This window comes from Rhincodon typus, chromosome 13, assembly GCF_021869965.1.
Source record: "Rhincodon typus isolate 14 chromosome 13, sRhiTyp1.1, whole genome shotgun sequence".
NCBI classification, from domain to species: domain Eukaryota; kingdom Metazoa; phylum Chordata; class Chondrichthyes; order Orectolobiformes; family Rhincodontidae; genus Rhincodon; species Rhincodon typus.
Genome location: NC_063344.1, coordinates 16,501,211 through 16,514,004, shown reverse-complemented (window position 1 = coordinate 16,514,004; position 12,794 = coordinate 16,501,211). Strand labels below are relative to the sequence as shown.

The window sequence follows — 12,794 nt, the reverse complement described above, 5'->3', positions numbered from 1 at the left end:
TCTCTCCCACCTATCCGCTCCTCCCACCTCACTGACCAATCCCCACCACTACCTACCTGCACTCACCTATCACCATTCCACCTGCCTTCCCCAGCCTGACCCCCCCCTCTCTATTTATTTCTGAGCCCCCTTCCCCTCTCCCATTTCTGAAGAAGGGTCCCGACCCGAAATGTCAGCTTTCCTACTCCTCTGATGCTGCCTGGCCTGCTGTGTTCCTCCAGCTCCACACTGTGTTATCTCAGACTCCAGCATCGGCAGTTCTTACTATCTCTTTCAAAACAGGCAGCCATTTTTGTAAACCCCTGGATTTCAAAACAGTTCTTTCTCATTTCTCATTTCACAGTCTTAAAAAGCACAAAAATAATAAGACATGATCTTTACAATTTTTACTTAACAAGGTTTCAGGGACAGCACTGTCTTAATAACTGGCTACTTTGTTTTATTGATGTTGACTGAGATAAATGTTCACCAAGGAAATGGGAATTCCACCCCTGCTCTTCAAAATCAATCCATAGGATCTTCTATGCTGACGTGAGTGTGACAGGTGGCCTCAATTTAATGTCTCATCTGAAAATACAGCTCCTCGACCATGTTGCACTCCCCTCCTAGAGACACTGGGCTTGCCAGCCAAGATAATATCTTTGCATTAAATCATGATCCCACAACCTTCAGGTAAAAAGCATTAAAGTACCACCAACTGAGCTACAGCAAAAAGACAACGATTTGAAATCTAGGAATATTAAATTGTATTAGGATAGGATATTAGGATACTTGACTAATTTACATAAAAAGGGGAAGAATGCAACTGGAGAAAAACAAAGAAGTGATTTAGTGAAGACTGCATGAGGGCACACTAACAGCAGCAGCAGGCATACCTAAAAGTGTGGTGTCAACCTGGTGAAGGTACAACACAGAATACTACATGCCAAACAGCACTAACAGTGTGAGATAAACAGGGCTAAATACTCCCATAACAAACAATTATATTAAATCTCTGCAGTCCTGCCACATCCAGTCATGAATGGTAGTGGACAATTAAAAATCTAACTGCAGGAGGAGGGTCCACAAATATCCATATTCTCAATGATGGGGAGCTCAGAAAATCAGTGCAAAAGACAAGGCTGAAGCATTTGTATCCATCTTTGCTCAGAAGTGTCAGATGGATGATCCATCTCAGTCTCCTAATAAAGTCTCAGCATCAGAGATGCCAGTTTTCAGCCAATTCGATTCACTCAACTTCATATCTAGAGGGTTGAAGGGACTGGAAACTGGACCCTGACAACACACCAGTAATCATACTAAAGATTTTTGTTTCAGAACTAGCCATATGCCTAACCAAGCCTTTCCAGCACAGCTACAACACTGGCATTTACCTGGCAATGTGAAAAGTTACCCAGGTGTGTTCTGTCCACAAATAGCAAGACAAATATAACTCAGTTGACTACTGCTTTATCAGTCGGCTGCAGCATGAGGATAGTGATATAAGGTGTTGTCAACAATACCATGAAGTAGTACTTGCTCAGCAATAACCTGCTCATTGATGCTCAGTTTGTGTTCTACCAAGGCACTCAACTCCATCCTTATTACATCCTTGATCCAAACATGGATAAAAGGGCTGAGGTCCAGAGGTGAGGTGAGAGCTGCTAGCCTTGACATCAAGGCAGCATTTATCTGAATATACTAGGGAAGCCCTAGTAAAATTGGTGTCAATGCAAGTCAGGGGGAAACAATTCTACTGGTTATAGTTGTACTGAGCACAAAGGAACGTAGTTGTAGTTGTTGCAAGTCAATCATCTCAGTCTTATGACATCACTACAGGAGTTCCTCAGGGTAGTGTCCTATGCACAACCATCTTTAGCTGCTTTATCGATGAGCTTCCTTTCATCATAAGGTCAGATTTGGAGATGTTCGCTGATGATTGTACAATGTTCAGCACCATGTATAAATCCTCAGATCTTGTATCCATATGTAGCAAGACCTGGACAGTGATATTGGCAAACAAGAAAGAATCCAACTATCTGCCTTGGCATTTAATGGCATTACAATTGCTGAATCTCCCACTATCAATATGCTGTTGACCAGAAAATAAATTGAACAAGCCATACAGGAGTGGGGCAGAGACTTGGAATTCTGTGGCAATAACTCACCTCTTGTCCTCAATGCCCGTTCACCATTTACAAAACAGGATGTGCAGGCTAGGTGGATTAGCCATGGTAAATGTGAGGTTACGGGGATAAGGTTAGGGCCTGGGTCTGGGTGAGATGCTCTTCAGAGTGTTGGCGTGGACATGATGGAACAAATGGCCTCTTTCCGCACCATAGGGGTTCAATGATTCTATGAGTGTGAAGGAATAATCTTCACTTGCCTGGATGAATGCAGCTCCAACAACAGTCAAGAAGCTTGACAACATTCAGGACAAAGCAGACCACTTGACTGGCACCCATCTTCAACATTCATTCCCTTCGCCACTGACACACAGTTACAGCAGTGTTTTCTTATGATCCCAGGATAAGTCAGAACCCAAAATGAAACCTGGCTTGATAGATCATATTTCTAATTTTCAGTTGTTTAGCATTGTGGCTAACTACCAAAATTATTCACATAAGGCTGCAGAAATCTTTTAACAACAGAACATAGGTTTATTACACAAAATAAGGCAAAACAAATAATGCTATATACACAAACGTACTACAGTTAGAAATATCTTAACACTGAAACAAAATTTCAACCTGTTTACAACACTATCCATTACAGAAATCCAATTCCAGATGAATTTCACAGCTATTCAGCTCTATGATTTAATTTAATGGACTCATTCCACTAACATGATTATCCTGCTAGGAGAAACTGAAATTCTAATTTCTAAGACCATAAGATGTAGCAACAGAAGTTATCCATTCAGCCCACTGAGTCCGCTCCAACATTCAATAAGATCATGGCATGATCTTATAATCCTCAACTCCACTTTCCTGCCTCATTCCCATAACACTTGATTACCTTACTGATTTAAAACCAGTCTATCTCAGCCTTGAATACACTTAATAACCCAGCATTGGCAGACTTTTGTGGTAAAGAATTCTTGAGGTTCACTATCCTCTGGGAGAAGAATTCCTCTTCATGCATCAAATGGCTGACCACTTACTCTAAGATATTGCTACCTGGTCTTAGACAGAAGGAGAAATAATCTTTTTGTATCTACCCTGTCAAGTCCCCTAAAAAAGTCAAGTTTCAATAAGGTCACCTCTCATTCTTCTAAACTCCAATAACTACAGACCCAAACTACTCAACCTCTCCTCAAAAGACACTCCTTCTATACTCAGGATCAACTGACTGACCTTCTCTGGACTGGCTCCAATGCCAGTATATCTATCGTTAGAAAAGGGGCCTTAAGCTGTTCACAGTATTTCAAACTGTGGTCTGACTAATGCCTTGTATACTTTTAGCTATTTTCATATTCCATTCCCTTTGAAATAAAGGCCAACATTTCATTTGTCTTCCCTATTACCAGGTAAACTCATACGCTAGCTTTTTGTGATTTATACCAAAAACTCCCCAATCCCTCTGTGCTGTAGCTTTCTGCATTTTTTTTTCCAAATAAATAATATTCAGCTTCTTTATTCCTCCCACAAAATTAAATAATCTCACATTTTCTCACGTTATTTTCCATCTGCCAAGTTTTTGTTACATACTTAACATTCTGTATCCCTCTGCAGAGGGTGACATCCTCACCCCATCTTCCTACCTATGTTGTTTTATCTGCAAACTTGGCAAAAATACATTCACTTCCCTCATGCAGATCATTAATATACACTGTAAATAATTGTGCGCAGCACTGATCCCTGTGGTATTTCACTGGTTACAGGTTGCCATCCTGAAAATGTCTTCCTAATCCCAGCTCACTGTCTTCTATTAGTTAGGCAATCCTCTGTATATCCTCCATCCATTCTTCTGAACTAAAAGTTTGAATTTTCTGTTCTGAAGTTAAAACTAAACCGAATGGCTTTGAGGTTTATTTATTCTGTTAGTGATAAATTCAACACAGAAAGGATTAATATGTAAGGGATTCTCCAGCACTTATCACATGTTTACTTAGGACTGATGTATTAAGTCACTGTCCAAATGGCTTTCTGACCTGTTTAAAAAAATTACCTTTGCAGAACCAACCCATGTCCATCTGTCTATTATACACCTTTCATCGCATTGTGCCATCTACAAAATGTACTGCAGCAACTCACCAAGACTCTTTGACATCATCATTGATGATTTCTACCACCTAGGCAGAAGAACAAAGGTAGGAGATGTATGGGAATGACAATACCTACAAGTTCACCTCCAATACCATCCTGACTTGGAACTATATAACCATTCTCATTGGGTCAAAATTCTCAAATTCACTGTACCTACTACCAAGACTGCAGCCCGTTCAAGAAGGCAGTTCAACACAAACTTCTCAAGGGCAATTAAGGACAGATAATAAATGCTGGCCCAGCCAGTGACACGCAAATAAAAAAAGTTGATACACCAGGTCACTTGTTCTTGTGATTTATGATCCAAGCCTTGCTTTAGTTAACATCATCTTTTTGTCACAATTGTTATCTTGTGGCTATGCTGGGGTGAGGATGCACAATAACAATTGTGTAAGTCTATTTTAGTTGCTCCTGCTGAGTAAGAAGTGAATAGAAATATACTGGCTACTTGATTTAAGCCTGGCCTGACTTGTTATTCCATTGACTTCGCTCAAGAGAATTTTAAAAATTCATTCATGGATGTGGGCATCACTGGCATTTATTGTCCATCCCTAGTTGCCCTTGAGAAGCTGGTGGTGAGCTGCCTTCTTGAACTGCTACAGTCCACTTGCTGTGGGTTGACCCACATTGCCATTAGGAAGGGAATTCCAAGATTTTAATCCAGCAACAGTGAAGGAACAGCTATATATTTCCAAGTCAGGATGGTGAGTGCCTCAGAGGGCAACTTGCAGGTGGAGGTGTCCCACGTATCTGTTGCCCTTGTCCTTTATGATTTACCTGCTAGTGCCCAGCAGTTATCATTGACACAATTAAAGCTTTCTACAACACGAAAGAGACACAATATAAAATGTGGACATATACGGTTAGAATGCAGTCTTAGATCAATTAATTACTTAGCTTACCACTGATGCTGTGCCACAACAGTTCAGAGCTTTGCAGTTGAAGCTTGAAACTGCAATAGATATTGCTGCATTAAGCAGTGTCAATAGAAGAAGTATGGCAAAACATGAAATTGTTCCCTGTAATATGTTAAAGACAAAAAAAGTAAGTTAGATAGCAAACACTTGAAAATATTGCTGATAAATTATATTGATACTGAGACATTTAACATTCACCTTATAATTTGAACAGGAATCTGAATAAAAACAATTTGGTTGAATTGCAATGCTTATAGCATATATTATTGTAGCTGGTAAGCAGGAAATGGCACTGATGACGTGAGCTGATATACAACCTCTGATCTGGAATTTTAAAAAGACATTAAGAACATATGAGAAAACATAGGAACATAGACAGACTCAAATTTACATTTTAGGAAACACATGAAAGTCTTGGAAGGGGTGAAAAGATGTATTACAATGTTACCAGTACTGAGTGACTTTATTTACATTGATTGCCTGGAGAAGCTTGAATGAGTTTGTATGAAGTTTTCAAGGTGCTGAATTGCTTTGATAAAGAAACAAGGATAAATTGGTTTCAATTTTACCAAAAATTTCCATATGTAATTTCAGGCAATTTCATGAGTAATAGTGAGTTATTTCACACGATTCTCCACTGTTACCCCATTAAGTACGCACCACACTTCTACAGCACTGTGCTCGCACTATTATCCCTGATCCCATCTGAATTTAACGATGACTCTGGGAGTTAATGGGTTCAACAGGGCTCTCCTGTAGATCCCAAAGGCTACCTGACAAACCCTGTTGAATTTTCCTGCAGTCTCATAAGCAGTATCATCATAAATATGAAGGCCCCAACATAGCCAAAGGCCAGTAGATGAAAATCACTTCACTTGCCTCTTACTACCCTGTTCTCCCTCTCTGCGACCCCAACATTCCTATTCAGCTGTCTCCACTGTTCCAGCTGTAATCTTTTGCATAATTGGTGGAGCATTACTGACAACAGCTATTGTTTCTCAGTAGTACAGCCAGAAGTAGAGAGTTGCTGGTCTCCAAGTAGTCAATAGTTTGGGTGAGGCGGCTTGAAATCCACTTTCAGAATCCTTGATCCCCTTGAAGTCCAAAGCTGCCAGTTAAGTGCCTGGATACATTTGAAGCAAGTCAAGCCTCCCCCAAGTAAATAAGACATCCTATAACTTCTTCAGTCAGTGGGGGCTCCACATTACTGGAGCCAAATTCTACTTACTACTACTCCCTCAACAGTACATGCATCAGTCAATCTATTTTTTTGAGGCTTATGCTAGTGAAAATATGACATAAGAACACAAGAACTAGGAGCAAAGGTACACCATTTGGCCACTCGAGCTTGCCGGAAGACACTTTTCTGCACAATTTTAGCCCATCATGCCTGCACTGGCTCATTCAAAGACCAAACCCAGGTTTTTCACCCTGACTCATTTACCAACTTTCTCCAATTTTTTTTTTGCTTTAAGTATTTATCTAATTCTGTTTTGAAGTCTATGTCTGAATCTGTAACTATGATCATAGGGGGCGGCCGGCGAAAGAAGGGGCAGGCAGCCTGAGGCAGCGAGAATGGGAACAGGCAGCCCTGGGGCTGGCAGCAAGACGGGGAGCAGGCAGCCTGAGGCATTAGAGTGGGAGCTGGCAGTCCAAGGCTGAGGTCGGGGCCGAGGTCAAGCCCTTGCGAGGAGCGTGAGCCCAGCATGGCCAGGTCCTTACAAACTATTAACTGTGTTTCTTTGTTTTCCTACGTTTTAGTAAGAAGGACTGTAATGTTTAAGTTCTTAACTTGCTTTCATTATTTTTTCTGCTTTGTACCAAGATTCTGTGCCTAGGTACATTTGTATCTAAGATGGCACCATAAGTGGCATCTTGAAAACTTTTCACTTTACTCATGCAAGTACAAATGTGTGACAATAAAGGTTAATTCTATCAGACAGTGTATTCCAAATCCTAACCACTCTTTTTTGTTTAGAACTAGAATCTCTACAGTGCAGATAGAGGCCATTCAGCACATCAAGTCTGCAATAGCCCTCCAAAGAGCATCCCACCCAGACCCACCCTATCCCTATAACTCTACATTCACCATGGCTAATCTACCTAGACTTAACATCCCTGAACACTATGGGGTAATTTAGCATGGCATATCCACCTAATCTGCACATTTTTGGAATGTGGGAGGAAACTGGAGCACCTGGAGGAAACCCACATCGACAAAGGGAGAACGGGCAAAATCCATAACATCACCAAGGCTGGAATTGAACCTGGGTCACTGAGCCACTGTGCTGCCCCAGAGAATTGTGTACCCTCATTTCACTGAAAAAAATTCCTCATGCTGGCTCTCATTCTCTTCTCAGGCAAATTAAATCTATATGCTCAGGTTAGAAATCAATCACCAAATGGAAATTTTCTTTATTTACTTTTAAAATTAACTTCTTTTTAATAATAAATCTGTAACTGCAATGTTACTGTGCATCATAAAGTATACAAGTGCATCAACGAAAATGCTACCAGTGGCAATTTAATACGCAAATATTTGGGCACATTTAGATTTAGAATCATTAGGGTGAGGAAAGACAACAGCGACCATCAAAAATTACTTATCCAGTGTATTACCTTTCCTAACATGATGTTTAATTATATTTTAATTAATACCAGTCATGTGAAATTATATTTCTACGATATGAATTAAAAGCAGGAGTAAGCCATCAGAGCTTGAGTCTGCTGTCATTCAGTAAGATCATGGCAAATCTGATTGCTGCACATTCCCACCTAGCCTCAATTAACTTTTATCCCCTTGCTTATCAAGAATCTATCAATTTCAAAACAAAAGTTTTGTCCCACAAAGTAATTATTAGTGCCCATTTTGCACAACTATACCAAAGCAGTGATTTAGTGTGGCAAAAATTTGTAACAAAATATTGCTGGGTTGTGATCTTGAAAGATGATATTTATGGTAACTAATCATAATTGAACAATACTTACCATAGGTAGAGTTGGTGCTTTTTCAACAGCCAAAGCAAGTGACCCTGCAATAACAAACTTCAAAGCAAGTTTCACATCAGAAAGCAAACATAGAAGAATTGCATGACAATTCAAGTGTGGGAGTTTGTTTTTCCTAAGTCCTTGCCTCCCTGACATAGAGACATGCTAAATATTGGCTTCATATTCTCTCTGTGTCACTGGTTAATTAGTGAGGCAGTCATTTGTCCTGTTTGAAACTAGGTACAGAATAAATGAGGCTAAGGCAAAGTGAATGAGTATCTAAATAATATTGAAATATTTCAAGGTTTTCTGATTTAATCAGTCTTTCAGGCAGTGAGTTCCAGACACTCACCACTCTCGAGTAAAAAGAATTTCTCAACTCTCCTCCTAGCCATCTATGTTTTACATTAAATCTGTGACCCCTGGTTGTTTTCCCCACTACTGACAGGAAAGGTGCCTTCATACCACCTTATTTATGCCCCTGATTATCATATACACATGTATCAGGTCTCTTCTCATTTCCTCCAAGAACAACAACACCTCCCTATCCAATTTCTCCTCTTGGCTCAGATCCTAGCACCCAGGTAGCACCGTGGTAAATCTTGCCTGCACTCTCCCTGGTGCAAATAATTCCTTCCTGCAATGTGATGACCAGAACTGCAAGTAGTACTCCAGTTGTGGCCTAAGCAACATTTTATACAGTTCCAGAATAACTGCCCTGTTGTTGTATTCTATTCGTCAGCTAATAAAGGCAAGTGTCGCATTTGCCTTCTTCACTATCTTGTCTAGCTGTCCTGCTACCTCAAGAAAGATGTGGATATGCACATCAATATCCCACTGATATTTACTACCACCAGGGCCTTATCATTCACAGTGCAATCTCTTTCCTTGTCAGATCCCCTCCAAGTGCATTACCTCAACAGTGCTCCAGATTGAATTCCATTCAACTGGTCTGCCCAGCTACCCCATCTGCTGATATCTTCCTCAATATTTATCACTCTACAAATTTTCATGTTATATGCAAACATTTTGATCATACTGCGCTCCCCCCCACCCCACCCCAAAACTTAAATCCAATTCATTGATATACACCACAAATGGCACAGGGCCCAGCACTGAATCCAGTAGAATCCCACTAGAGACAGATTTCTAGTCACAGAAACATGCCTCCACCATCTCCCTTTATTTCCTACCTCTCAGCCAATTTTGGATTGAATGTATTAGGTTTGCCTAGGATCCCATGGCTCTTACTTTCTTGACCAGTCTACCATAAGGGACCTTATTGAAAGCCTTGCTAACATCTATGTAATCCATATCAACTGCATTGCCCTCATCAATACTTCTGGTTACCTTCTCAAAAGGAAAGATTACTGGCAACAGAGACAGACCAGAGAGGGTTTACTTGGTTGATCCTGGATGTGCAGGATTGTCTTATGAGGAGAGTTTGAGTATTTTGGGTCAGTACTCATTCGAATTTAGATGAATGAGAGGTGACCTTATTGAAAGATTCTTATGGGTCTTGAAAAGGTGAATGTGGCGAGGTTGCTTCTCCTTGTTGGAGAGTCTAGGAACAGAGGATATAATCTCAGAGTAAGGGGTCACCCACAGAAGACAGATGAAGAGGAATTTCTTCTCCCAGAAGATAATGAATCTGGAATGCTTTACTACAGAGGGCTGTAGAGGCTGGATTATTAAGTATATTCAAGCTGAGATAGACAGATTTTTAATTAGTAAGGGAATTCACTGCTACAGCAACAAGGAAATTGGTGTTGAGGATTATCAGATTAGCAGCATTTTATTGAATGGTGAAGCAGACTCGATGGGTTGCATGACCTATATCTGCTCCGACATCTTATGATCTTAAAACCTTCTCATACCAAATCTGTGCTGACTATTCCTGATTAATCCATGTCTCTCCAAATGCAATTGTATTCTGTCCCTCGGAATTCTCTCTCTTAACTTCCCCACAATCAAGCTTAGACTAACTGGCTTATAATTTCCTGGTCTATTTCTTCCTTCCTTTCTAAATAGTGGAACAATGTTACCAGTCCACTGGAACCTCACCCATGTCCAGAGAGGATTCAGAAAATACTGCTAAGATCACTGATATGTCTTCTTTTACCCCCTCAACAGCTTGAGAAACATATCATGCGGCCCTGTGGATTTATCCACCTCTAAGCCTGCTAAGCCCACTAGTACCTCCTGTCACTTTTTGTTAATTTCTTTTAATATTTCACAGTCCTACGCCCTGATGTCTATACTGCATTGTCCTTGTCCATTGTGACAACCAGTGCAAAGTATTCGCTGAGACCTGTACCCACATCATCTAGGTCACTAATAGATTTACTCTTTCCCTGGTTAATCTCCTGCTCTTTATCTCCATAAAAATCCCTTTTGAGTTTTCTGTTACTTGACTCACCAATGCTTTCTCATGCACTCTCTCTTTCCTAATGTCCTTTTTAAGTTCCCCACTACACTTGTTACACTCCTCTGGGGATTGTGCTCTATTGAGCAATGGGTGACATCCAGGGTTCTCTGATCTTGGTCCCACCTTTTGTTTTTAAATCAGTCTTTATTGTGGAAGATACTAAAAAAAATGGGGGAGGAATTAAGTACCATCAACATCACCAAATAAGTAGAATGAGACAAACTAATGGGTTAAAGCTAGGTTAGTCCTCTGGCTCTGATGTCTTACATCATAGGATCCTAAAGGAGGTAGCTACAGAGATAATTGGGTGTAATTTTCCAAATATCAGTGGATTCTGGAGAAGTACTAGGGGATTGGAAAATTGACAATGTTGACCACCTCTTTAAAAACGGAATGAGGCAAAGTGCAGTAATTATAGGCAGATTAGCCTAACATCTACTGTTGGAAAAGCATTAGAATCAATTATTAAGGAAGCAATAGCGCCCATGACTGAATCTTCCCATGCACTCTGGAGGTTTGTAGAATCCATAGAATCCCTACAGTGCAGAAGCAAGCCATTCAGTCCATCATCTTTGTACGGTAGGAGGAAACCCCAGCACCTGGCGGAAACCCACACAGACACGTGAAGGCCATTTCTGAAGAGGGGCCCTGACCCAAAACGTCAACTTTCCTGCTCTTCTGATGCTCCCTGGCCTGCTGTGTTCCTCCAGCTCCACACTGTGTTATCTCTGACTCTAGCATCTGCTATTCTTGCTATCCCAGACACGGGAAGAATGTGCAAACTCCACACAGAAAGTCCCCTGAAGTTAGAATCAAACCTATGTCCCTGGAGCTGTGAGGCAGCAATGCTAACCACTGAGCCACTTTCCCACCCCAGTTCAGGGTCACTTTACATGCTGGCCCAGTGTACTTTAAGAGCTGCTTCTCTGCATCACCTTTAATTCAAGTATATTCTTCCTTAAATATGGAAACAAAATAGAATACATTATTCCAGACCTAGTCTCACCTAAGCCTTTGTACAACTGGAGAAACACTTACCTATTCCTGTTTTTCAATCCCCTTGAAATAATGGCCAACATGCCATTTTCTTAATTCACTGCTTGCTGGTCCTGCATGCTAACTTTTGGCTTACTTGTACTAGTTCACCCAAGTCTCTTTGACCATCAAATTACACGTTTTTCTAAAAATACATTCTGTTTTCCATTTTCTGATCAAACTGATAACTTCCAGTTCTTTGCTTTATATTCCATCTGCCATCTTGGTGCTCACTCACTTAACGGTCTCAATGTCTTTGCAGCCTCTTTATGTCTTCCTCACAGTTTACTGTTCCACCTGGCTTTATATTAGATGCATGCAATACTATGTCTCTTCATCTAATATGGATATAATATAGCTGAATTAAATTTATACCCCACTATCTTGGAGGTTATCATTGACCAGGAATTGAACTGGACTAGGTATATTCATGCTACGTCTATAAGAACAAGTGAGAGGTTGGGAATTCTGTGCCAAGAAACTCAATGTATCACTTCCAAAGCCTGTCCACTGCCTACAAGTCAGGAATATAATGTTGTGGTCTCCGCCTGCATGGATGAGTGCATGTCTAAACTCAACAGGCTTCACAGCATCCAAAACAAAGCGGCTTGCTTGAAATGACACCTCATCTGCCATCATAGTAAAAATAAACTCTCTCCACCACAGGCAGATAGTAGCAGCAGAATACATAATCCATAAGATGTCCTGCTGTTACTTCCAAGGCTGTTTCGCCATCAACCATCTGTCCTCCATCACCTAAGAGGAAAAGGCCAGCAGAACTTGGAACAGCATCACATGCAACTCCCCCCAAAAAGCTACATCATTCTGATTTGAAGCTACATCAGCAATATGTTATGATTACTGGTACAAAATTCCAGAAGTTCCTTCTTAACAACTTTTGTAGAAACATAGAAAAATAAGAACAAGAATAGGCCATTTGGCCCTTCGGGAGTGCTCTCACATTCAATATCATCATAGCTGATCCCAACTCAATATGCTGTTTCAGCTTTAGCCCCATAAACTTTGTTCCCTTGAGCTCCACAAACTATGTTTATCAACTTCTTGAAAATATTTGATGTTTTGGTCTCAAATGCTTTTTCTGGCAGAGGATTTCACAGGTTCATCATTCTCTGGATGAAGAAAGTTCACTTCATCTCAGTCCCAAATGGTTGATGTACT

General features: G+C 40.6%; 1 protein-coding gene across 2 annotated transcripts in view; it reads right to left on the bottom strand.

Annotated features, from left to right (window-relative positions):
- Positions 1 to 12,794, bottom strand: part of LOC109928481 (membrane-spanning 4-domains subfamily A member 4A-like) — a 36,808-nt gene that overhangs the window by 4,255 nt on the left and 19,759 nt on the right. The window contains exons 4-6 of one of the 2 annotated variants that reach the window (XM_048604834.1): positions 8,153 to 8,209; positions 5,363 to 5,488; positions 5,150 to 5,266 (exon numbers count right to left, since the gene is read on the bottom strand). In XM_048604834.1, the coding sequence (XP_048460791.1) occupies positions 5,150 to 5,266; positions 5,363 to 5,488; positions 8,153 to 8,209 (300 nt within the window). The remainder of the gene's footprint in view (positions 1 to 5,149; positions 5,267 to 5,362; positions 5,489 to 8,152; positions 8,210 to 12,794) is intronic. The other variant, XM_048604835.1, reaches the window with a different exon arrangement.